Here is a 26,543-nt window from a genome sequence, read left to right as displayed (position 1 = left end):
TTTCAAACTTAGAAACTTTGTCAATATAAAATTTCTTCTCATGAGAAGAAGTGTGACTATTTTCGTAAGTAGTTGACCAAAAATGACACCAACAACAATTGATCAACTGCTTATTTTAAAAACAACTTATCAACTACTTATTTAATAAGGAGCAACTGTCTCAAATAGATCCTAATCATATCTAGGATCGTAACTGGCTACCTTCCATAGTTGACAAAGCTTTCTAGTTATTTTATTTACAAAATTAATTGAATTTAGAAAGAAAGATACATATTAAATGTTATATATGTTTTTACCCTCTAAATTTATTCAAATTTTCTGCTATTTTTTATCATCTTCTTTTGCTTCTATTATGGTTTTTTTTTTTTTCTTTAATTGAAATATTCATGCAGAAATAGCATGGGTTAAATCTCTCCTTCATAAAAGCCATATTCCTGCCACTCTGTAAGAAAGGAAAACGACGAAGAGAAAATATTTATATTATTTTTATGGTTACTCCTCTCTCTAAAGCGACATCCGGCTTCATTTTATTTTATTTTCTTATTTAATATTTTCCTTTTTTGTAAATATTTTTATATGAAATAAAATATATTATATTTAATATGTTAATATATTTAATTATTTTTAAAAATTCTATTTTTAAAAATAAGAGTTTATTGTTAAAAGTAAAAAAATAAAAACATAAAAATACACTAAATGCTTTAAAAGAAAAACAAAAACAAAAAATAGAAGTGATCCAGACAGGCCCAAAGTAACTTCTTTTTTGCATTTTCTTGATTACAGAATTGATGTATTTTTATTATAATGTTCAAGATTTTTCCAAAACTAGAGAACTTAGAGAACTCTCATAAGCCATATAATTTTTGTGTGTCAAATGGTTGCCTAATTCAATATTTCTATAAAAATAAATCAAGATCTTATAAGAACAAAAAACAATGAAAAATAAATTGGAATCAAACAAATAAAAAAAAAAATCTTTAAAACTCATTTTAACAAAAACTCTAAATTCAACCCCAACATCATCAAAGTTTGACATGGATTGATTCTTAAATTAATCCCACGACCACTGGTGATGCAATGAAGTAACATTGAAGCATTAAAATCAAGAAATAAAACCATTATAATTCCATAATTCAGAGCTCAATTGACTCGTCAAATGGTAAGTGAATGAAAGCCTCAGATTAAAGCACGCTCCATCTTTAAAACTGAAGCAATCATTTTTACCTCAACTAGTCTTCACTCTGAATAATTGGCAGGTTGCCTCCACATGCTCTTTCCATGTTACATGACTCTGGATTCTTTGTAGGTATAAGAGATGACTTGTGGAGAAGGTTGAACTCCTTGCTACCTTCGCCATACTTGCCTATGCATATGGTGTCGCAGCGACCATGCCAGATGCCATCTTGGACATTGTTCATCTCCAATGTTCTCGATTCCTGCTCGAGCAAATCAACCTTCTTGTTAGACTCAAAAATCGGGTTGTTCAATCATGTTTGACTCGATAGCATCTTCATTATATATATATATATTTGGATAGATAGACAGACAGACAGACAGATAGACAGTTGTGTGCATGATTGAATTTATATGCAGAAGATTTACATACATGCTACACAATTCATATGTAATTACATATCTAACTTTCAAGTTTCAATTTTTCCATATATATGCCACCTTACCTGTACATAAAAATGTGTATTTCACTTTTAAAAATTTAGAAGTGTTTAATTTGATGTGATATGAATGATTTGAGTGCTATAAATCTTTAAGTCAAAATTTAGGTGGTAGACATATAAATACATAGGAATTATGTGGTATGTATCTAAATGTTGTTGTGGGTCCCTCCCACAAGAGCAGGAATTAATAAGTCTCACTCAGGGCTACTAAACTTTAAATAACAACATCCATCTGTAAAGAAGTGTTGAGAAATCAGGGCGAAGAAAAATAAGAATCGACACAAATCCAGAAAAACACGCAGAGATTTACGAGATTCGGCAAATATGTCTACATCCTCGGGAGCAGAGCGGCGACCACCTTTTTCAATATTCAGAAAAGAGTACAAAATACAAAATTCAGCTTGCTTTGGGTTACAAACAGAACATATATATAACTCTATTGTGCAATATGTGATTACTTAAATTACCCCTGTACCAAATCGCGAGGTGTTGCCCCCACACCTCCAACCCACGTAATGAACTCCCTTGATTGGACAGATCATTCTGCTCCACTCCGCTCGTGGGCTCTGCTCCAGCATCTGTCCAATTTATAGTATATGAGTCATACCTAACAAATCTCCAACTTAGCGAATATCCAGCATCTGTCCAATTTATAGTATATGAGTCATACCTAACAAATCTCCAACTTAGCGAATATCCAGCCTTTTTAGGAGAAATGCATATACTCAACAAATCTCCAACTTAGCGAATATCCAACTCCTTAGGAGAAATATATCATGGAGTTTCTTATGCACCAATGTGGGTTGGGTCACCGTGCTTACGCTGCGCCCTCACTGATCCCCCCAACCCACTAAATTCCCAACCCACTAAATTCCAAGAGACAAGACAACTCTTCAATTTCAAGAGACATCTCTTCATTCCAAGAGACTCCAAATTCTAGTTTTATGAGTCATACCTAACAAATCTCCACCTTGGCGAATATCCAGTCCCTTTAGAAGAAATGCATATACCCAAAAAATCTCCACCTTGGCGAATATTCAGCCCTTAAGAGAAATATATCATGGCGTTTCTTCTGCATCAATGTGGGTCGGGCCCTTTTAAATAATCCATTAATTAAGATTCCTTAATTAATTTTCCAAGAAAATGAAATTTCCCTTAATTAAGTTTCCAAGAAAAATGGTTTTCTAAATCCTTTTTTTTAACTTTCAAGAAGAGCTCGCCTCCGTTTCCAGAAAAGCTGTTTTCCTTCTCAGAAAAGCTCCGCCTTCCAGAAAAGCTCCTGCAATTCTGGAACCGGCGCCTGGAATATCACAAAAGAGCGAATACCAATTTCCTTCCAATCGGGCAGCCTCGAACTTTCCTTTCCGAGTGCAGCATCGTGTGCAGCAAAATTTTCTTAGTTAATAGGAGGGAATTTCCTTTATTACTTCTAGAGAAAGCTGAAAAATATCCCTTCCAAATTTCTTTTCCTCAGCAAAGGAATAAAAACAAAACTTATTTCTTTCCAATTTTCTTCTCCTCCTCCCGCAAAGGAATAAACTTAGAACTTGATTTCTCTTCCAATTTTCTTCTCCGCAATAAAATCGGAACTTGATTTCCTTCAAATTTTCTTCCGCCTCCAGCAAAAGAATGAAATCGGAGCTTCCAATTTTCGCCTCCGCTCCAGGCTGACGTCGAACCTTCCTTTTCAGATTGCCTAACCAAACTCCTTCCCACAGCTCGTCTATCTTGGTTGCGAAGAGGAACCGTACGGTTGGGGGTCCGAACTCCTCGGTCGCGAACTTCTATAGTGGAGCGCCTGTCGCTAACCCGCGAACTCGCGAATCCCTGGTGTCGCAGGCGGAAAAAGCACTCCCCAAAATTCGCACTATTCTGCCGCAAAGCCTCCTTGCAATCCAACAATCCAAGCTGCCCAAAAATTCTTATGGTCGTGAATATAGCTGTGAAAACCTGCTTCGCTGAAAACGCCGAAGCGCGAAGTGCAGCAGACCTCCTTTGGAAAACTTCCACAATTCGTGTCTTCAAACTTTCTCCGCGCCGAAATCTGGGAACCTCGCCGAAATCCTTCCCTAGCCGCCGAAATCCTTCCCTAGTCGCCAATCTCCTCTATCAAAATCTTTTTTATTCCTACGCCGCCCAAATTTTTCTGCTCTGCCCTCAAACCTTGCTCTGATACCAGATACCACTTGTTGAGAAAATGTTGAGAAAATAGGGCGAAGAAAAATAGAATCGACACAAATTCAGAAGAACACGCAGAGATTTACGAGATTTGGCAAATATGCTTACATCATCGGGAGCAAAGCGGCAACCTCCTTTTCAATATTCAGAAAAGAGTACAAAATACAAGATTCAGCTCACCTAGGGTTACAAACATGGCATATATATAACCCTATAGTACAATATGTGATTACTTAAATTACCATGTACCAAACTATGGGATGTTGCCTCCACACCCACAACCCACATAATGAAATTCCCCCGATTGGACAGATCCTTGGGCTCCACTCCAATCGTGGGCTCCGCTTCGCTCCACTCCCCTCGTGGGCTCTGCTTCGCTCCAGCATCTGTCCCATTATATATATATTATGTTTGCTTTCTCATTTTTTTTGTATGACAGTTGATAAGAAGATAAATAACTTATGTATTCAAGAAACACTGGGTCCCAAACCTCATATACGAAAAACAGAGTGAGTTAGGAAGTAGACAACGAGGATAAAATTTATCGAAAAATCATGACATAAATTTTTTAAATCCTTGTGTAAATGTTGAGATGTACCCTGCAAACGACGCGTTGTATGATCTAAATACAGTGAAAAGGGTGCAAGGACTACTACATCGTCCCGGGTGTGGTAGTGTCAAATAAGCAAGGGTTCTCATCTTACAGCAGATGCGGGTATAAAAGTTAGTCAATGAAACTAATATTAGGATAAGATCTTGGAATATAGGGATTCTTATAAATAAATTAATCGAATTAGTTGATAATATGATTCATAGGAAAATAAATATATCATGCATTCAAGAAACTAAATGGGTTGGAGAAAAGGCTAAGGAGTTTGTAGCTTAAGTTTTAATCTTTGGTTTTCATGTAAGAGTCGCACTAGAAATGGAGTAATTATAGATAAAAGTTTAAAAGATGATGTTGTAAAAATTAATAGAATTAGAGATAAAATTATAGTCATAAAGATTATTGTCGCAGGTTCCAAAAAAAAATCCTGGAATAAACTAGAATGATTAATACAAATGACACTTTTTAAAGAAAGAATTATATTGGAAGGGATTTAAATGGAGATATTGACAGAGTGTTGGTAGATTTTAGTAAATTCATGGTGGATGCGGTTTTGGAATGATTAATGAAAAGGTATAACCCTATAAAATTTTGCTATAGCGTATAATTTTATTATTGCTAATATTTTATTTAAAAAGATAGATGAACATATTATTACTTATAAAATGGACCTAATAAAACATAAACTGATTTTCTTATGAGAAAAAGAGATTGTTGAGAGTATAAAAATTGTAAGAAATTCCAAGTGAAAATTTAAGCACTAAACATTGATTATTAATTTTGGATTTTGATAAGAGTTGTAAGATAAAAAATACAAGAAAATATTGTCATGGAAATAGATAGGGACACTTAAAAAACAAATAAAAATAATTTATGAGTAAATGCTTTAAGCCCATACCATTTTAGTAGATGTCAAATAAAAAATACTATAGAGAGTTTTAGATAGGAAAGGTGTTGATATGACTTATATTCAAGTCATTAAAGATATGTATACGAGAGTTGTTAGTTGCGTTCGAACATTGGGATTGACCAAGTATTTTCCTATTTCACTTATACTACATCAAATAAATGCTTTAAGCCCATATCTTTTTGCTTTAGTTATGGATGCTCTTACTGGACATTTATAGGAGGATGTACTTTGGTGTATGTTTTTTTATGATGATATACTTCTTATGGATATAATTAAAGATTTGAGTTCAGAAAAAACTAGAATTATGGAGGTCTGCATTGGAGTCTAAAGGTCTTTGTCTAAGTAGATCTAAAATCAAATACATAAAATATAATTTAGTAGTAGCTTTAGTGGAAAAGTTGTAATTATGGATGATCAAATCATTAAAAAGTGTGATCAATTTTAGATATCTCGGGTGTATAGCTCAAAGTGATGGTGATATAAATGGAGATATTTTTAGTAGAACTCAAGTTGGTTGTTTAAAGTGCAGAAATGCATCGAGCCTATTGTATGATAGAGAAGTACTGCTTAGGCTGCAAGGACAATTTTATAGGATGGTAGTGAGACATGCAATGCTCAATGTCGCACAATGTTGGTCTTTAAAAGAGAAGCATAAGACAAAGTTAAGTGTTGCTGAGATGTGAATGCTTAGGTGGATGAGTGGCTTGACACTTAGACAATATGAGAAACAAATACATCAGTGATATGGTTGGTGTAGCTCCAATGGCAGAGAAGATTAGAGAAAAGCATCTTAAATGATTTGGTCACATTAAATGTCGACAATCTGATGATCATGTTAGAAGAGTAGATGTTTTAGATTCAGCTTATGTTAAGAAAGGCAAAGGTAGACCTACAAAAACTTGGATATATTGCATAAAAATTAATCTATTAGAATTAAATGAAAATATGAAGCTTTTAATAAAATGTAATGAAGGATTCATGTAGTCGACCACACTTAGCGAGATAAAGGCTTGTTATTATTATTTTTGTTCTCTCGTTTTTTTCTAAAACCAGACATCCCTCCTTTCGGCTTCACTCGTTTTTTTCTAAAACCAGACATCCCTCCTTTCGACTTCGTCGTTTTCACCCAAGTCCATCGCCTTCGTGAACGAAAGACCAAAAGACAACATTCATAGAAGTGACAGATTTTAATCAGCATGAAGCAAGGAAATATGAAGAATGTTAGTGTGCATGACGTCCAAGAGAAGGAGAAGAAAGAAATTTTTGTGATTGTTGCCAACGGATTTTCTTTCTTAATGTTGAATTCGGTGAAGATTACCAAACATTTGCATTTGATGAAGTTGATGTATACCATGTTGGTTGATTATTGGCTTCATCTAGTGTTCCAGAGAAAAATTTTATGTACTCATTAAGTTGATCAGTGAAGGTGTTACAGTGACCTATGAGTCTCGTGGTTTTTACTCTTTTTTAGGGTTTTCCATGCTAAAATTTGGTGTTTGTAGATTCTAGTTATTTGTTTTGCCATTTTCGTTGTGTGTGTGCTCATTGTGTAGTAAGTTCATGGCTTGCCTTTTCCAACAATTGATATCAAAGTCGTGTTCCTCTAGGGATTACTTTGAGCTAGCCAAATGGAGGAGTCCACAAATAACAACAATACAATGATTAAGCTTACGACAACGAATTACACAAATTGAAATTCATGTATGGAGGACTTACTTAGAAGATACACTTTGGATTATAAGGGCAAATTAACAGAGATGTTGATAAAGATTGTACTAAATTGGATAAAAAAACAATTGACAATAGTCTACAATGTGTTGGCAATAGTGTTTATCTAAATTTTGCTAATGAGATAAACACTAGCAAAGTTTGGGAAACTCTGAGGGACTTGTGCTAAAAAAAAACACAGAACAAAACATTTCTTTTCAAAAAATTGATGTATATCAAGTACACTAATGGGACTACAGTTTTTAAACACTTGAATAATTTTAAGAGGATATTGAATCAATTAGTAGTGTCAAACATGAAGTTAGTAAATGAAGTCCTTGCCTTCTGTTTGCTGGAGAGTTGGGAGACTCTTGTTGTTCTCTTAGCAATTACGCTTCAATTGACATTCTTACCTTGAAGATGGTGCAATAGAGTATTTTGAAAGAAGAAGATAAAAGAAATGAGCAAGTGATAACAATGGAGAGTCAGGTGTTAATTTCAAAGAAATGAGGTAGAAATAAGAGAATAAATTATAAGGGTCGTGAAAGTTGGGGCAAATCACGAGGTAAGTCTCAAACAAGGAATGAGTTCAAATGTTTTCACTGTGACAAACCAGTACATAAGCGGGCTCAATGTAGAATATTAAAAAAAAGAACAAAACCAGAAGCAAAAGATCAAATAAAAAAAATGATGCAAATACAACCACCATAGATAGGAGTGTCATTATTCATTATTAATTTGGCATGTCAGGATTCCCTATGGGTAATTGATTACGATGCTTCATATCATGTCACTTCTCGTTTTGATGTGTTTCTATATACAATGGGGGTAAGTTTGTTCACGAGAAGCAAAATGCAAAATTGTGGGCTTGGGTAATGTCTACATGAAAATTGATACCAGATGTCGATATTGTTTGAAGAATGTGAGGAATGTTCCTAAAATCCAATTGAATTTGATCTCCACTAAGATACATGATGATGAAGAATACCATAACCACTTTGGTGAGGCAAATGGAAGCTCACTGAGTGGTCTTTAGTGGTTGCTAGAAGAAAGAAGGACAATTCTCTTTTTTTGATGGAAACACAGTCCTACGGAGATGTGAATGCAATTGATGATTCTTCCACTCACGTATGACATCTTCGACTAGAGCACACGAGTCAAAATGGTATGAAGAAGCTCCTTCATAAACAATTAATTCCTAACCTGAAGTCTACAGAATTGGAGTGAAACTTTCTTCACAAAAAAAAAATCACCAACCTAAATTTTCTTCACCAAAAATTCAAAAATTCCGGATGAAAATCAAAGGACAGAGTTTATGGAATGAATTTACCTCTTAGAAGCGATTTCCACTCACAAAAACTCCTTACATCAAGAGAAATTGAAAGAAAAATAGAAGCTCTAGTTTTCATCTCTCAGTCGCCGAAGCAGAAGGGGAGCAAAAGTATCAAAAATGGGGTGAACCGGCTGCTTTAGGGTCAATATCGAGCAGATAAAAGTGGTTCCTAGGCATTGCGTAGCCGAACATCCAGAGGGGCGGTTTGAACTAACTAGCACCCTGGCACCTGTCTGTTACACAACCAGTATGTCATATTTTTGCAAATTTCCTCCACGAAAGATCTTCAATTCATCATACAACAGGAAAAAAAGACCCAACATATTAAAGATAAATATGGTCACTTATCCTCCTCATCACATCTCGCTCCCTTTTCACATCCTCCATAGGAATCCTTCTCTATTAACAGACAAATTTTTTCATACATATTTTTGTACGAAGAATATATATCTCCAAATGATCGGCTAGATAACTAGTGAATTGAATTGGCTTATATTTTGTCAATCCTCATGTGCTACCCAGCCAATTAAAGTATTAATCTCAATCAGTACAATAAGGGAATCAATCACCAACTCCTCAAATCACTGAGCAACTGAGGCCCTCGTGATAAAAGAACAGAGTTAGGAATAGGAAATAAAGAATTGAGATGGACCTGTCTTATGTCTAATCACAACATATCTCCTTCATATGCTCATGTTCGATTCAGAACTAGGTTATAGAGAACGAAGTTGCTCCTCTAAATTACCAAAAAAGATGCCAGAGTTCAGACACAACGAGAAGACTAAGGATTCGTCTCCCTCAAATCACACACTCTTATTCAAAGAAAATTAAGCACAACATAACCACAAATACATCAACACAAACACAAATAACAAACTAAGAAGCGCTTAGTTTAACGTCCTCAGCTCAACGAATCCAGATATTTACTAAAGTTTACCCAACATTAAGAGCTCATTAACCATGGGTCTCTCACTACCCAAGTAGGGTTTAAGTCTCTGCCCATTCACTTTAAACACTCTACCGCTCTTAGAATATTTAATATCAATTGCACCAAAAGGATAAACTTTCACTACAATAAATGGTCTTGATCATCTGGACTTAGGTTTTTCAAAAAATAATTTCAATCGTGTATTATATAATAAAATCTCTTGTTCATGCTCAAAATATTTCCTACTTTCCTTTGATTAAGTCATTTTTTTTCTTTTTCTCTTTATAATTTTTTGCATTTTCATATGATTCTTGTCTAATCTCATCGAGTCCGTTTACTGTTGTAACATTTTCTCACCAGTTAAACTCTTTAACAGTCAAATAAGTTTTATGTTCTAATTTCACTGGTTAGTGACAAGCTTTGTCAAATATGAGTTTATATAGAGATAACCCCATAGGTATTTTATAAGCAGTCCTATAGACCCAAAGTGCATCATCTAATCTTAAAGACAAATCCTTCCTGCTATGATTGATAGTTTTCTCCAGAATCATTTCAATTTTTCTGTTAGATAATTCTGATAAACCACTCGTCTGGGATGATATGATGTGGAAATTATATGTTTCATAAAATATTTGCAACTAATGCCTCAATTTTTTTATTGTTAAAGTGGCTCCCCCATCCCCAAGAATTACTCTAAGCATACTAAATCTATTAAAGCTATTCTTATTTAAAAATTTTGTTACACTTTGAGCATCACATTTCGATAGATCTGCTGTCTCAATCCACTTTGAGACATATTCCATAGCTATCAGAATATATAAATTCCCTATTGAAGGAACAAATGGTCCCATGAAGTATAAAGCCCAAGCGTCAAAAATCTCATCCCCAAAGTAAAATTTAGGGACATTTCATCTCTCTTAGAAATATTTCCTACTCTCTGGCATCTATCACAGGTTTTAATATATTTATTCACATCTCTAAATAGAGTAGGTTAATAAAATCCAGATTGTAAAATCTTAACGACCGTTCTATACATATCAAAATATCCCGCAAATTCAGAATCGCGACATTTTTTAATAATTTCAAGGGTTACTTCAATAGGTATACATTTACTAATCATTTGATCCTTGCATTTTCCATAAAAGGGTCGCCTCAAAAGTATCTGGCGTCATGGATATAGTTTTTCCGTTAATGGTATATCAGACCATAAGGCATAATATCATTAAGTATATAATTTACTATGTCAGCATACCACAGAATGTGCTACTTAGCAATATCAAACAATTGCTCAACAAGAAAATTCTCATTGATCTCCTCTTCATAAACACCTGAATTCCCCTAATCTAGTCTCGATAAATGGTCTAATATTAGACTTTCGATACCTTTCTTATCCACAACTTTGATATCAAATTCTTCTATTAATAGAACTCATCTAATCAATCCTTTTTAGACATTAGACATCGAATTGCAGAATAATCGGTGTGAACCATACATTTAGTTTCAATCAAATAGGGTCTAAATTTATCAAATGCATATACTACAGCCAGAAGCTCCTCAATAGTGGTATAATTAATTTAGGTTTCATTAAGAGTCTTACTAGCATAGTATATAGCTCTGAAAAACTTATCGTGTCGTTGTCCTAAAACTGCCCAATAATGTAGTCACTTGCATCGCATATTAACTCAAATGGTCTCCCCGAATTAGATGAAACAATTATATGAGACTAACTTTTCTTTCAGAGTATTAAAAGCATTTAGGCATTCATGATAAAAATTAAATAGAATATCCTTTTACAAAAGATGACAAATTTTAGTGATTTTAGAAAATCATGAATATATCGCTTATAAAATCTAGCATGTCCTAACTCCCCTCACAGTAGTAGGTGAACGTAGTCTTTCAATAACCTGAATTTTTGTCGGATCAACTTTCATTCCTCTTTCAAAAATTTTGTCCCAACACAATTCATTCAGAAACTATGAATTGACAATTTTCCCAATTGAGTACTACATTAGTCTCTTCACAGTGTCTCAACACCCTGGCCAAATGATTCAAGTAAGAATCAAATGAAAAACCAATCACTGAAAAATCATTCATAAAAATTTATAAACCTTTCTCATTTAGGTCACAAAAAAATGACACCATACACCATTGAAACGTAACATGTGCATTACATAACCAAAAGGACATTCTTCTAAAAGCAAAAATCTCATAAGGACTTCTTAATTTTGTCTTATTTTGATCTTCATGAGTTACAGGGATCTGATAATACCCAGAATATTCATCTAAGAAGCAGAAATACGGATGGCCGGCTAGGCCTAGCAAACATCTGATTCAGAATGAGTAAAGACAAGTGAACTTTCCTGACAATCTGTCGAGTAGGGATCAATTCATTATGTTCATTTGCTACAATTGTCACTCCCCCTTTCTTAGGTACATATTAGATAGGACTAACCAATGCACTATCTGAAATGGGATAAATAACACCTGCATCAAGCCACTTCAACATTTCTTTCTTGATGATTTCCTTCATAATAGGGTTAATCTCTTCTGAGAATTAGTCTGGGATTTATGGTTATCTTCCATTGGAATACTATGCATGCATATTGAAGGACTTATCGCCTCTATATTTGTTAGAATCCATCCAAAAACTTTCTTAAAAGTCTTCAGAATTTCCATTAGTTTTTTCGCTTGAGTATGGTCAAATCTGAGGATAAAATGACTAATAATGTAGATGACTTCCCCAATTAAACATACTTTAAATATTTGGGAAGCACAGTTAATTCATGTTCAGGTGGTTCCTCAATAACAGAAACCACAGGATTAATGTTTTCGATTGTATCAAGAATTTCAAACCCCTCTGACTATCATTGAATTGTCTTCAACCAATATGGTTGATTCTTCCATAGAGCCTGTAAATTTCTTCTCATCCAATCTGACTAATGATTTGACTTCATAATTTTCCTAAAAATGGTTAGGACACAAATAATCAATAAGATCCATCCAAAAGCACGGGTCTTCATTTCTCTCAGAAGAATACTTCATAGCTTTTAGCACATTTAAAGTATCCTTTTGATCGTTTAACCTCATAAAGCTCTCATTTTTGCACATCTATCATAGCTCAGCTAGTGCTAAGAAATGTCTTCCTAAAATAATAGGAATTTCTTTATTTTTTTTCATATCTAATACAATGAAGTCAACAGAAAAGATGAATTTATTCACTTTCACTAGAACATCCCTCTATAACCCCCTTAGATAAGTTGATCGAACAGCCAGCAAATTGAAGGGCCACACTGAAAGAAGACATCTCCTAATTCTAACCTCTAAGAAAATAGATAATGACATAAGGTTAATACTAACTTCGAGATCACATAACACATTCACATAAAAATTTTCTCTAATTGCTAAAAGGATAGTAAAGCTCTCAGGATCCTTAAGCTTCTGAGGAAAATTTTTTTGTATAGTAGCATCGCATTCATCGCTAAGTGAAATTGTCTCATAATCTCTTAACTTCCTCTTTTTAATCGTTAATTTTTTAAATACTTCCAAGTATCTAGAAAATTTTTAGTCCAGTTTTTTTGTTCTGGAGTCTCTGAGGAAATGGTAGTGATGGTCTTCCCATGTTAATTTTGGTATGAAGGATTGGTTTATCCAAGTCTTTGGAAATATCCTCCAAAAGACTTTTAAGTTCTATAGTCTCTTTTTCCATCTCTTTTTCCTGGTGGTAAAATCCTCCAATTCCCTTCCACTCCTTAACTTTATGGCTTTTGCATGCTCACTGTTCTTTTCTTTAAGATTAATCTGTGTTACTAGGAGCAGATTCTTGGGTTCGACTGCTAAGTGAGTTTGCAATCTGACCAAATTGGTTCTCAATATTTCTAATAGCTGCACCTTAGCTTTGTAATTGATTCTCTATCTGTAAAATGTCTTCCAAAGACAACCTCTTCTCCTTAAATTATGGGTTAGAGTTAAATCTTGAAGAATAAAAGGGTCTTGGGTTTGAACTACCCTAATTGTTCTAATTCCAAAAGAATTTGTTTGATTATTTCCCCATTGTTGGTTTCCCCCACCAAGATTGTTGTTCCAGTTAAAGTTATGATGGTTCTTCCAACCTGGGTTATAGAAATTAGAATAAGGGTTATTCAAACTGTTGTTCGTCGCATTTAAAGTCTCAAAAGGTGGAGTGCTAGCTTTAACCAGTTGTCTGAAAGAACTTTCCTCAATTACTAATGGTCCTTGAGGCTGGCTAATCCCAAACTGATCTTTCTAGAAATTGCAGCAACCTGAGAAGTTAAAATTGAAAGTAAATCAGATTCATGCACACTTGCCACCTTTCTGGGTTTCATTCTGTCAGAAGGCTATTGAAAATTGTTTGTGGTCATCTCCTCTATCAGAGAGTAAGCCTCACCAAATAGCTTCAAAATAAGCGATCCACCAGCTGCACATCAATAATGGACCTAATGGATCCTACTAAACCATTGTAAAAAGTCAGAATTTTTAGCTAATCGAACAGTGCATGATGGGGGTCTTTCCTAAAGAGTTCCTTAAAACATTCTCAAGCTTCATAAATTGACTCACTTTCATGCTGGTAAAATGAAGTAATATAATCCCTTAGTTTAGCCATGTTTGAATGCTAAAAATATTTAGCTAGGAATTTTTTTGCTAAGTCACTCCACGTTTTTATTGATCTGGTGCTAATAAATTTAACCACATTTTGGTCTTGTCCCTTAAGAAAAAGGGAAAAAAACTCAACTTAACACCGCCATTGGATACGCCATTATAGTGGAATGTAGCGCGGAGTTTTATGAAACTCGCTAAGTGTAAGTTTGGATCTTCAGACGGAGTTCCTCCAAACTAATTGTTCTGCACCATTTGAATGATGGTAGGTTTCAGTTCGAACGTGTTAGCTTCTATAGCAGGGGTTTGAATACTTAAGTGAATTTCATTTGTCATAGGATTAGCATAGTCCCTTAATTGTCTATGTGCATCATGAATTATTTCATGGTTTTCAAAATTGTTTTGTGAGTTATTCGTCATTTCTTCTACAAGTTCTTCAGGTTTTTTTTGTTTTCTAATTCTCCTAACAGTTTACTCTAACTCTGAATCGTATGGTTCTAGTCTAGTTAGCCTTAAACTATGCATACATGAACTATAGGAAAAATTCAAACACAAACAAGTCAACACACAAAAATTCAAAAACAGCACAATAATATTTTTTTGAATTTTCTTTTAAAATACTCATGCACACAATTAATAAAAACAATTAACACAAAGGTTCTTCAAGTCTTAAGCTCCAACGGTGCAACTAAAATTCCATTAAATTAAATACACCGTCGTTTCCCGACAATGGTGCCAAAAACTTGGTACCGCTTCCAGGTGCACTCAGACTCTAGGGGCTCACGCAAGTGTACGTGTCGTATTAGTAATATCAGATTTTTGGGTCTGAAATGTCGATCCCACAGGGAGCGAGGAAATTAGACTTATGGAAAAGTTCTAGCCTACAAGTTTTTGTTCTTAGCCTAGAATTGAGATTCGGTTGAAGTCCTACAAACTACTACGGAATTGCAATCTATTTTAAATATTAAAACCTACAGAAATCCTACTTATCGTATTTAGATTGGTGAATTTCAAGTTATGAAGTTACCCTCATTTGTAATGAATTGAGAGGTGCATAGAAAATGTAAATTGTTAATTGTAAATGTAACTTGTGATAAATAGGAGCAATTCTCTTTTTTACTCTCTCCCGAGTGCATAAAGAAGATTGGTTAAAACAACTTTAATTCCTTAAATCCCGTTTTGAACCCATCAAAGATTATTTTCTTAACATTTGCATATCCCTACAAAGTACTTGCAACATAGTCTAAGTTCGATGTGATTAACCAAGTTGATTATACCATAGCTCTCTCGAGTCATTATGGATCACAACACATTTTAACTATTCACTTGACCAGATAAAAAGTAAATGAAGTTTTGAATGTTAATCATCACATTAAATACTTAAAAATAATTTTTAAAACATTTTACAATCCTATACATCATACTCAAACGTCAAAAGGTAAGGTAAAAGGAATTATTTAGGAAGCATGGAGAACAAACAAAAAATCTTTACTGAAACAACAATGGAAATCTACTATTTGACATGTTTAACGAAATACAACAGTAAAAAAATTCAAATACTTATCTCCTCCTTTACAAAGCTTTGAAGATGCTTCACCCAAGGGACTCATGATCTCTACTGCTATCCTGAAGTTTATCCTCCCTTTACAACTCAATTACTCACCAATTGGCTAATAAAAACCTATCCTACTCAAACCTTTAGCAAGCTCCTCTACATTACATAGATACATAAATAGACTATCACAAAACTCCTTGCAAACCTCCTTGGTCGTCTGAATAACTCCCCACGACCAGGGGTCAAACTACCAAAAACTATTTTGAACAGTTTCTGACACCTAGGAGCCGGGGGGCCAGCGCCTAAGGCGACTAGATCTCTGTTTGTAGAAGTCAGCAAGGGCGCATTGGTACCCATGGAACTGGTGCCTAGGCGTCGCGATAGGCGCCAGGGGGCTAGCGCCTAAGCGTCAGGCTCTCTATTTGAAGAAGTCAGTAGGGTGGCGCCTAGGCGCCAATATCGCAACGCCTAAGCACCCAATGGTTGGCATCTAGGCGCGAACCTCTCGTGTTGTCAGACTAAGACTAGCGCCTAGGCATCAGTCACCTGGAATCTCCTTTGCACCGTCTCCTCCACATTGCTCAACATCCAACACTTGTTGTATCTGCAATAAAAACATGAAAAATACATTTTTTAAAGTGCGATTTCATTTATAAATGTGTAAAATATAAGAGAATTCAAGTGTTCTTTTTACAAAGTATTTTAAAGTGCCCTTGTCTAAGACAGTAAAAAGTATTGTAAGTACCACAGCGATCACGACCATGAAACATAGAAATGCAAGCACCTCCGGAGCTTGATTGAGAAACTGATAAAGGAAGGAAGGTTGAAGAAATTTGTTGCCCAGAGGGCAGGAATCAAAGAAAGGATAAAGCCCAAATGGGGGGAGCACCTGACAACCAATTCACACCAACGTCATCAAGGTCGCAGGATTTGTACGACCATATTTGGAGGAACCAAACCACCCAGGCAAGCAAACCAAAAGAGGCAATAAACTGTGGAACTCTATGCCGCAGCTTTCGCTCCAAAACCCAGAGGCCATCCACCTATCTACTTCACCGACGAGGATCTACCCACGAAGGGGAACCCCCACAATGACACTATTGTAATAACAACTGTAATCAATAATTATCAAGTGGGAAGCAATTTGATTGATACAGAAAGCTCTGTGAGTGTATTGTTTAAAAAAGTGTTCGACAAGCTGAGTCATATCGTTGCCGAATGAATGCGCCATCGGGGCCACTCTACGGCTTCTCAGGAGAGAGGAAGCGCTTGGCAAAATCAGGGTCCCAGTCAGCTGGGGAAAAAATGAGAAACAGTTCACATCAACTGAGGAATTCCTCGTGGTGGATTCTCCTCCGACGTACAATGCCACATTCGATCGCCACTCCTCAACAGCTTCAGAGAAATTGTGTCTACTTATCACGTTGCGGTCAAGTTTCCAGAAGACGAAGAAGTCATCACAGTCAGGGGGAACCTATAGCCCTCCAGGGTATGTTGCCTGCGAGCCATCAGGAACGTGGAGCACAACCCCATGGACATTCAAAACATAAGGCGAGGGGACCTCTTGACTATTGAAACCAACCTCAAAGTCCTGGCTGCCACGTAAATACTTTTTGATTAGTGAAGCTTTTAATGCAGGACATACAGAACTGTTGATAAAGACCCTCAGAGAAAATTGAGATGTTTTCGCGTAGGTGGCCGTCGAAATGCTCGACGTGCCGATCGATGCAGCATGTCACCGATTCAACATAGATCCGTCAGCCCGACCTATTAAGCAAATAATCAAGAGTTCGGCCACAACACTAGGACCGATCCGAAAGGTGCGAAATTTGAAAATACATTCGAGAGATGCAGTACCCCATGCGAATCTCCAACGTTGTAATGGTGCAAAAGAAAAATGGCAAGTGAAGGATGTGTGTGAATTTCACCAACCTGAATTTAGCTTTGCCTGAAGGATGTCTGCACACTATCAAGGATTGATGCACTGGTGGATTCGGCAGTTTATCATTCAGTTATGAGCTTCCTCTACGCATTTTCTAGGTACCATCAAATTAAGATGCACCCCACCGACGCTAAAAAAATTTTTCATTACGAGTGAAGGAATTTATTGGTATAATGTAATGTCCTTTGGGGTTATGAACGTTAAGATGACTTACCAGCACCTCATGGATATAATTTTTTTCTAATCAAAAGACAAAATATTGAGTTGTATGTTGATAATGTGTTAGTTAAAAGCCAACCGGAAAAAAATTCAAGCACTCATCGATATGTGATCCCCAAAAACAATAAAGAGATACAAAAACTAACAAGCCCAATAACATGACTCAACAGATTCATTTTCAAATAAGGAGAATAATGCGCCTCTTCTTCAAAGTGCTTAGAAAAGCCAAGTATTTCAAATGGAAGCCCAAATGCGAAGAAGCCTTTGCAAATCTCAAACAATTCCTCACCTCTACCCCTCTTCTCCAAAGCCTAAAACCAAAGGAAAAACGCCTGGAGGACGTCAGTTCAGTTCTAGTTAGAGAAGCGGTTGAGAAACAATACTCGGTATACTACACCAGTCAAGTCCTCAGAGACACAAAACTCAAGTACCCAATAATGAAGAAACTAACTTTGCTTTGACCATTTCAACACCTGGGCTCCGACCATACTTTTAAGTACATCCTATAATCCTTACTCGCCCAGAGCAATCCGACCGACTACACAAATGAGTAGTCGAGTTTAGCAAATTTGATATTTCCTACGTTCCTCACCGCATAAAGGCACAAGTCATCGTTGATTTCTTAGCGGATTTCTTCGAACCCCCAGAAACGAAGTAAGAGTCGGTGATTAATAGATCCACTTGGACTATTCACGGATGGTGCCTCTAGTCGATCGGGTGTTGGACTTGGACTATGTTTATGCAGTCCAATGGGGGAAAATATCTACCACTCAATCGAGGTAAATTTTCACATGTAACTAACAATCAAGGAGAGTATGAAGCTTTGATTACAGTTCTTCGCTTAGCCTCTGGAATGGGAGCCCTGCACAAACAAGTAAAGGCCAACTCACAGCTAGTAGTAAACCAAATCAATGACAAATTCGAAGCGAGGGATGAAACAATGACAAGATACCTTAAGAAGGTGAAGGCACAGATCGACAGGTTCACCAGCTTCAAAATCAGACATGTCCAGATAGAAGAAAACCAAATAACGAATCTTTTGTCCGGGAGTCTTTGCTTAGGAGGAGCAATCCCAAAGGCTCAATCAGTCTACAATTGAAGAACCACGAGTATTGGAAATCCTTGTCGAGAAAAAGAAAAGTTGGGTCAAACCATAGGTTCATTACCTAGAAACAAGAGAAATCAAAAAAGAGGTCACTAATCACAGGAGCTTCAAGCTTAAAGCTGCCCAGTATCTGATGGCGAGGGAAGATTATTCAAGAAGTCAGCCAAATCCCTATACTGAAATGCGTTAGAAAGAACAAGATGGAAAATATTCTCCAAGAAGTTAATGTTGAGGAGGTGGAAGTCACTCCGGAGGAAAAATGCTCGCCTGCTGGATCAAACGATAGGAATTTATGGCCAATTTTACTAAAAGCACATAAGAGTATTCTCGGAGGTGCATGCAATGTCAAAAATACAGCCCCCTAAAACAGCAACAAGCTCAAATACATCATCTGATAGTCAGTTCCAGGCCTTTCGCTATATGGGGGCTCGGCATCCCCGAACGTTTTCCTTTTTCAAAGGGACAACACAAACTTATATTGGCGGTCGTCGACAATTTCTCTAAATTGATAGAAGCAAAGCCCCTCGCCCACATAACAACAAAGGTGGTTCAAAATGTTATATGGATGAACTTAATTTGTTGATATGGACTGTCACTAGTCATCGTCACAGACAGCAAAACTTAATTCGTTAATAAAAGAGTCCAAGATTCTGCAAAACTCAGGGAATTAATGTCAAGTTCGCCTTTGTGCGTTATCCCTGAATTAACGGGCAAGCGGAGGCCGCTAACAAAATCATCCTAAACGTCTAAGAAAGAAAGTAGGAGCAAAGGGAAAGTTAGCAAATCTAATCCCCTCGGTGCTATGGGAAATTTGAACTACGTCATCTTCATCAACCGGCTAAACTCTGTTTAAGTTTTCCCATGAGATGGAAGCTATGTTGCCAGTTGAATACAACAATTATAGTCTGAGGGTGGTCACTGCCTCGGTCTTTGATGAGGAAAACTTGGAGAAGTGAGGCAAAACAAACAATGAAGAAATAATGCTTGCTCTAGACCTAGCCGAGGAAAATCGTGCCAACGCGGGTCTTCGGAGAGAATAAGTCAAATGGAGGAAAGCCAAATACCTCAACAAGAATGTTCGCGAAGAAATGTTTGCTCCCAAAGATTTGGTGTTGAAAAATGCCGACCCAGCGGCGAGAAGGTGGGTTGTTGCGAAACTATATTAAACCTGGAACGGTCCCTGCATCATCCACCAAAAGGCCAAACTCGGAGCATACAAACTCAAGACCTTTGCCAGAAATGTGGTCCCTCAAACCTGGAACGGCGACGATTTGAAGATATTCTTTCCTTGAAATTTACCAAGAACATAAAGCAGTTTATGGCTCTTTTATTTTGTTGCTTATAAACAACATGAATTGCTTTCCATTCTTTTTTAATCATTTTCTTCAAGATACCTTACATCATAAATAAAATGTGATTATTTTGAGATTCTGAAATAGTGTTATTGTCACAGATCCAAAATGAACGAAAAAGAAAAGAGAGACTTCAAGGCGAACTGACTCTGCAGAAATACAACATACTTGATAAACGATCGTTACCCAGCAGCGGCAAGCTCCGCAAGGGGTGTACAATAATCGTCAGTGGCATGTAGGACATTTCAGCACCCGGCAGCAACAAGCTTTGCGATGGGTAAAAACGATCGTCCATGGCCCTTACAAAAACCGATCTCTGAGGGGTGTACGATGATCGTCAGTGACATGCAGAACGTTTCAGCACCCAATAGTGACAAACTCTGCGAAGGGTGTGAAAACGATCGTCCATAAAATAATCCAAAACCCAACAGTGGTAAGAACTATCGTCACTCGGCAGAGAAAAGCTTTGTGAGGGGTGTATAACGTCGTCGTTGGCATGTAGGACGTTTCGGTACTCTGCAGCGACAAGCTTTGTGAAGGGTGTACAATGATCATCCAACATGCCTAATTAACTAAATTCAATAAGGGCACGTTTCTCCACCAATAATTCATACAAACGATCAGTTATTCAGAAATTTGATCGACAGCTAGTTACAAAAACAAATACATAGCAAGAAATAATACCTTCGACTTCAAAAGAAAAACATCCTTGCATTACATTAAAGTTCATTTACAAAATTTGATTGTAATCTTCCTTACAGCAAACGCAAACAACAAAATAAAAAGAGAAAAACATGTCTTTTCAACTCTAGACATTTGAAGATTCTCCAGCACCCTCCTCTCTGATTTCCTCCACTCCCTCGGCATGATCAGGCTTTCCGCTTGTTCGGTCTTCTTCCTCGTCCTCAGGATCGTAAAGGAGCATGTCAAATTCTTCCATTTCCTGTCATTAAGGGTCGACCAATTTATGCTTCACAGACCTTTCAATGGCAAGTGAAGCGTCGACCCTAATATGGCGGGAGAGACCCTCGACATGCTCCTCCCAGGTAATCATCGAGAACATTCTCTCTTCCAGCTCCTTGTTCTCGTTGATAAGAGTTGTCATTTGAGCTTGATGCTCCTGAGGCTTCAGCTTCCTCTCCTCCACAGACAGCTTCAATCTCTCCTCAACCACAATAACCATTGATTTCAGTTTCTAAACCCACAGAACAGATCTCTCAACCTGTCCCTCAGTCCTGTCCAGTAGAAGAGCATGGAAATGCGAGGCTTCATAGTCAAATGCATGGTACCGGTCGGTCACTTGAAGCATGCCACTTCTATCCATCGACCTCAATGTCATTTCAAAATCAAGAGAACAGAACATCTCCACCAAGGTCGACGGGTAATCCCAATTTAGTGGAGTACTGAGAAACCACTCCTCCCAATCAATGAGCGCATAATTGTCGCTCGTCCATACTCTGGCCCCTCAGTCATGTGTGAAAGACCACTCGGATGAAACTTCACCTTTCTTCGGAGGAGGGGGCAAAACTGTGGCTAGAGCAGAAAGGGCCCCTGGCGGCCGACAACTCCAAACAGAGGTGTGTTATCTCCTTCAGAGCAGCGAACATCACCACTGAAAACAAAGAATTCCTCATGCGAAGCGATGACTTCTTTCTCCATTCAATAAATTCTAAACCGAACATCGACAACTCCTCTATCACCGTACCACCGAGGATATCCCATAGTACGCTCAAAATGTTCCTCCAATTCCGCAAGACGATGCATTAGGGATTTAGAGGATGCCTGACATCCCTCAATCACCTCCTCTTCCCTCGCTGCGTTGCGGGTGTCATGGCGATCCAAGCTCTTGCCTTCATCATGAAGCCATCCCTAGTCTGCAGCAACCTAATCAACGTTAGCCGCATCCTCCGTAGGTCAGCATCAATATCTTATGAAAGGGAATCACCCGTCAGGACCTCTATGACTGCACGTCAGAAAGAAATGCAGGCATTCAAGGCTGAATTTAAACAACATACCCAAAACCCGATCCCATTCAAACTTGGTGAAAGAGTTAGCACCCTCACCAATTCTTCCTAGCTCTCCACCCATAGAAGGAAGCCCATCTTTCGGAAGCTGGAGCGATAGTTCTGCTCCAATTTTCACCTTATCCACGTAGGCTGAGAACTTACATACCACGCGACAATCTGAACGTGTGTTTCTTTCTTCTCGGCGTAAACATCCACCGTCAATGGATGCATAGTGGGACGGCCACCAGACTGACCATCAGTTTGTTTCGGAACTCGTTCTTGTAACGAGCCTACAAGAGAATCAAAAGACCCAATCTGGTCCTCCTGAACATCAGCCTTCAACATCTATACAAGCCTTTTCTTGCTCATTTACCCCGTGGCAGCTTATTTATCGTTTTTCGCTTCAAAACCAACTTTCAGGCTTTTGCGCGCATACCTCCAAAAGCCTTAAGAAGTGCATCTTTGTTGGCGGATGAGGCTCTCTCGCTGGACATCGAGAGAAAAGATCAGAAGCAAAGAAAGAAAAGTGTGCGAGCACTTTCTAACGCTTTGTGGATTATTTATAACGGTCTAATCGCGGAAATTTAGGGAAGTCATTTATTAAGCAATTATGTCATTTAATTTTATAGCATTTTTACATTTTCTTTTGAAAAGATTCCCTTGTTTTCCTACACTCACAACTTTCGAGAAGCAATAAAAACGGAGAACTAAATATACATACGAAAATACGATGACATGAATCTCAAAGCAATTCAACAACCAGGGTAGAAGACGATTGTTGGAAGATCGAACGACCAGCTAACCATAGTGCGGATCTGAAGAAGCACGGTGATCAGAGGGAGAAAAGCGATCGATGTGTATAAAGATCGAAGAGGAGGATCAATCGGTCAACCTTACATCGAACCATCCGATCGGCCAACGATCGAAAAGGTCTGAGGATCATTCAAAGACAATTCAAACGGTCGGCATTAATTGAGACGACCGATCATGCATCAACGATCGAGTGCCAACGCGTAGCCCGAAAGCTATCGGCCAACTAAGATTAAAGGTCAGTGGACTAAATATCAGTGACCCTCACAGAAGTTAATAATTAGGAGGCTAATCTGTAATTTAACCTTCATACCCTTATGTCCATAAATAAGAGTCATTCAATAATAAAAGGTTGCGCATTTTCGTTGCTCTCTACTGTTTCTTCTTCCCCTTGGTACGCTCTATTCATTGGGTGTATTTTTTGGACACTTTCGGATTCAACAACGAGATAGTATCCTTTCATGAGAACCACACTTAAGATCTGGTGAAACTCACAAAGGGCAAGAAAGCTTTACAACTGAAGTACAAAGAAAGATTGATTATGAAGGAATTTAGTTAGACAAAGGGTGTCGATTTCGATGAGATTTTCTCACCGATGATAATGATGAGTTCAATCCGAGTTCTACAATTAGCTGTCAGTTTGAATTTGGAAGTGGAACAACATCATGTATAGATAATTTTTCTTTATGGTGATTTAGATGAGGAGATTCAGATGGACCAACTCAAGGGTTTCAGAGAAAAAGCAAAAGATCTTGTTAGCAGATTGAGAAACAGTTTATATGGACTTAAGCAAGCTCCAAGACAATGGTACAAGAATTCTTATATATCGATGAAAACAAATGGATTCAGTAAAGCTACTTCTGAACATTATGTTCTTTATAACGGAGTTGTCTAATAGTGATTTGTGACTCTCATATTATATGTCAATGATCTGCTGATTATTGGTCATGATATGCTTAAAATTGAGAAGCTCAAGAGAGAACTCAGTAAATCTTTTGCAATGAAAGATTTGGGTTCAACAAAGCAAATAATTGGAATGAAAATTATTCGTGAGAGAAAGAAGAAAATATTATGGTTATCTCAGAAAAGGTACATGAGAAAGTTCATGAAAGATTCAAAATGAGCAGTGCGAAGTCAGTTGTTTCTCCGCTTACAGGTAAATTTAAACTTAGAATTAAGCAATGCCCTACAAGTGAAAATGCAAGGAACAGATGAAGAATATTCCTTATGCATCCACAGTGGATAGCTTGATGTAAGCTACATATGAGACCAGATATTGCTCATGCAATTGGCATTGTTAGTCGGCTTCTTTCCAATCCAAAAAAAGAGCATTGGGCAGCAGTTAAATGGATTATCAGGTATCTTAGAGATTTTTCCAAAGTGTGTTTATGTTTTGGACAAAATAATTCAATTTTAGATGGTTACAAAGATGCAGATATGGCCAGTGATGTGGACACAAAGAAGTTCCCTTCGAGATACTTGGTTACTTTTGCAAGAGCAATTTTATGACAATCTAAATTACAGAAGAGTGTGGCCTTATCAACTGCAGAGGCCGAGTATATTGCAGTTAAAGAAGCTTACAAAGAAGTTTTGTGGATGAAGAGTTTCCTACAAAAGTTAAGTCACAGGCATGATAAGTTTATCTTATACTATGATAGTCAGACTGCAATAAATCTCAGCAAGAATTTCACATACCATTCAAGTCTAAGCAAATTAAGGTGAGATATTATTGGATTCATAATGTATTAGACTCAAAAATTACAACTTGAGAAGATCCGGACAAATAAAAAAGGTTTTGATATGGTGAACATGAAGGCAACGATGTTCATTGAAAGCTTATTTTCAATTTTCCTTTTAAAAAATTATTCTGTTCACTCTCATTTTTTTCCAGAGCTAGATGTCCCTCCCTCTAGATTCTTCGTTTTAGCCTAATACCATTGCATTCGTGAACAAATGATCAAGTGACAACATCCATAGTAGTGACAAACTTGCGGCGACGTGAAACAAGGCAATTGAAGGAAATCCAAGGGAAGGAGAAGGAAGGATATTTTGTGATGGTTGCCAACATTTTTTTCTATCTTAATCTTGAATTTTGTGAGATTACCAACTCCTTATGTTTGATGAAGTTGATGTATACCACCTACTTAGTGATTGTTGATTATTGATTTCTTCTAGTATTCTAGAAAAGAATTTTATGTACCATAAAATTGATTTGTGGAGGTGATTAAGTGGCCAACGGGTCACGTGATTTTTAAACTTTTTTAGACGTTTTCTAGGCTAAAAATTTATTGTGGATTCTCGTTATTTATTTATGCATTTCCATTGTGTGTGCCATTGTGTGGTAAGTTCGTGGCTTGCCTTTTCCAACATATGCATATAATATATATATATATTCTGGTCTGGTCAAAGGAAACAATTCTACTGGCTCTCTTGGCATAAGTAATGCAAACCTTTGCAGGCTGGTGGGCTTGGCTTTAAAGACTTTCAACACCTGGGTTTCATAAACCTTTGCAAATTGCGGATCAGATTCAAGGCCCAGCATAGTCTTTGGGCAAGATTTCTGAAAGGGAAATATTGTAGAACTTTGCATCCTGTATTGGTAACCAAAAAATTGAGGGATTCCAAATTGTGGACCAAACTATTCAACATCAGAAATCAAGCTGAGGAACCTTTCCTATGGGAGCTGGGAGATGGCCAGGTTAGTTTTTGGTTAGATAATTGGGTTAGCAATGGGGAGAGCTTGAGTGCCTTACCCCCAACCCCAACTATAATTGTCAGGTCAGAGATTATTGGTCTGCTAATCAGTGGAACTGCAGAATGCTTAACACTGTTCTATCTAGTGAACATGTTAGATGGGTTAAGGATACTCCCTTCTCATCTAGTTCCAAAGATAGAATTATTACTAAACATGCTTATTCCCTGAAATTATCTGCCTACATTTATCATCACTTTTTTAATTGGAATCAGATGCCTTGGGGAAAAGCCATTTGGGGTAAACTCCTAACCCCTTCTATGTCCTTCTGTTGGTGACTGCGGCACTCCTTACTTCCTACTGATGACATTTTAAAGATGAAAGGGTTGAGAGGACCTTCTATCTGCCCATTATGCTATGCTGCTGAAGAAACCTTGGACCACTTATTTTTCTCTTGTGATTTCTCCCAAGAAATTTGGTCAGGATTACTCAAGCTTCTGAATATTGATACTTATAATGTAAGTTGGCTTAAGTTTTTTACTTGTTGAGAAGATTGGCATAACATCAAGCTTCTGGTAATCCCTTGTATGTGCAGAAATCATATCAAATTTGTTGAGCAATTTCCAGGGTCATATTCTGTGAAACTTAACTGTATCTCTTATATTCAAAAATTGATCAAGTTCCACCATTTCCCCAATGTAGTTTTAAATTTTAAACTAAGAAAACTGTTGCCCTGTATTTTTATTTTATCTTCTTAGTATGTTTGTTTTTATGTTGAGACTGGAAATCTAAGTTAGTGTGTTAGTTTGGTTTTATGTTTATACCAACTACTTAGAGATTGGGGGAGTCTTCAGGTGTCTAATTGAAATGAAAATGATAGAAAACTGATCAAAAATTCATTTTATGTGG

The 26,543-nt window shown here is 37.0% G+C and overlaps 1 protein-coding gene across 1 annotated transcript in view; it reads right to left on the bottom strand.

Moving 5' to 3' along the window:
- Positions 1-994: 994 nt before the first annotated feature.
- Positions 995-26,543, bottom strand: part of LOC110031159 — a 47,600-nt gene continuing 22,051 nt past the window's right edge. Inside the window, exon 5 of the mRNA XM_020734235.1 lies at positions 995-1,436. Coding sequence (XP_020589894.1) covers positions 1,230-1,436 — 207 coding nt within the window. The 3' untranslated portion in view covers positions 995-1,229. The remainder of the gene's footprint in view (positions 1,437-26,543) is intronic.

This window comes from Phalaenopsis equestris, unplaced genomic scaffold (genome assembly GCF_001263595.1).
Source record: "Phalaenopsis equestris unplaced genomic scaffold, ASM126359v1 Scaffold000780, whole genome shotgun sequence".
NCBI classification, from domain to species: Eukaryota; Viridiplantae; Streptophyta; class Magnoliopsida; order Asparagales; family Orchidaceae; genus Phalaenopsis; species Phalaenopsis equestris.
This window is presented reverse-complemented; position numbering and strand designations above follow the sequence as displayed.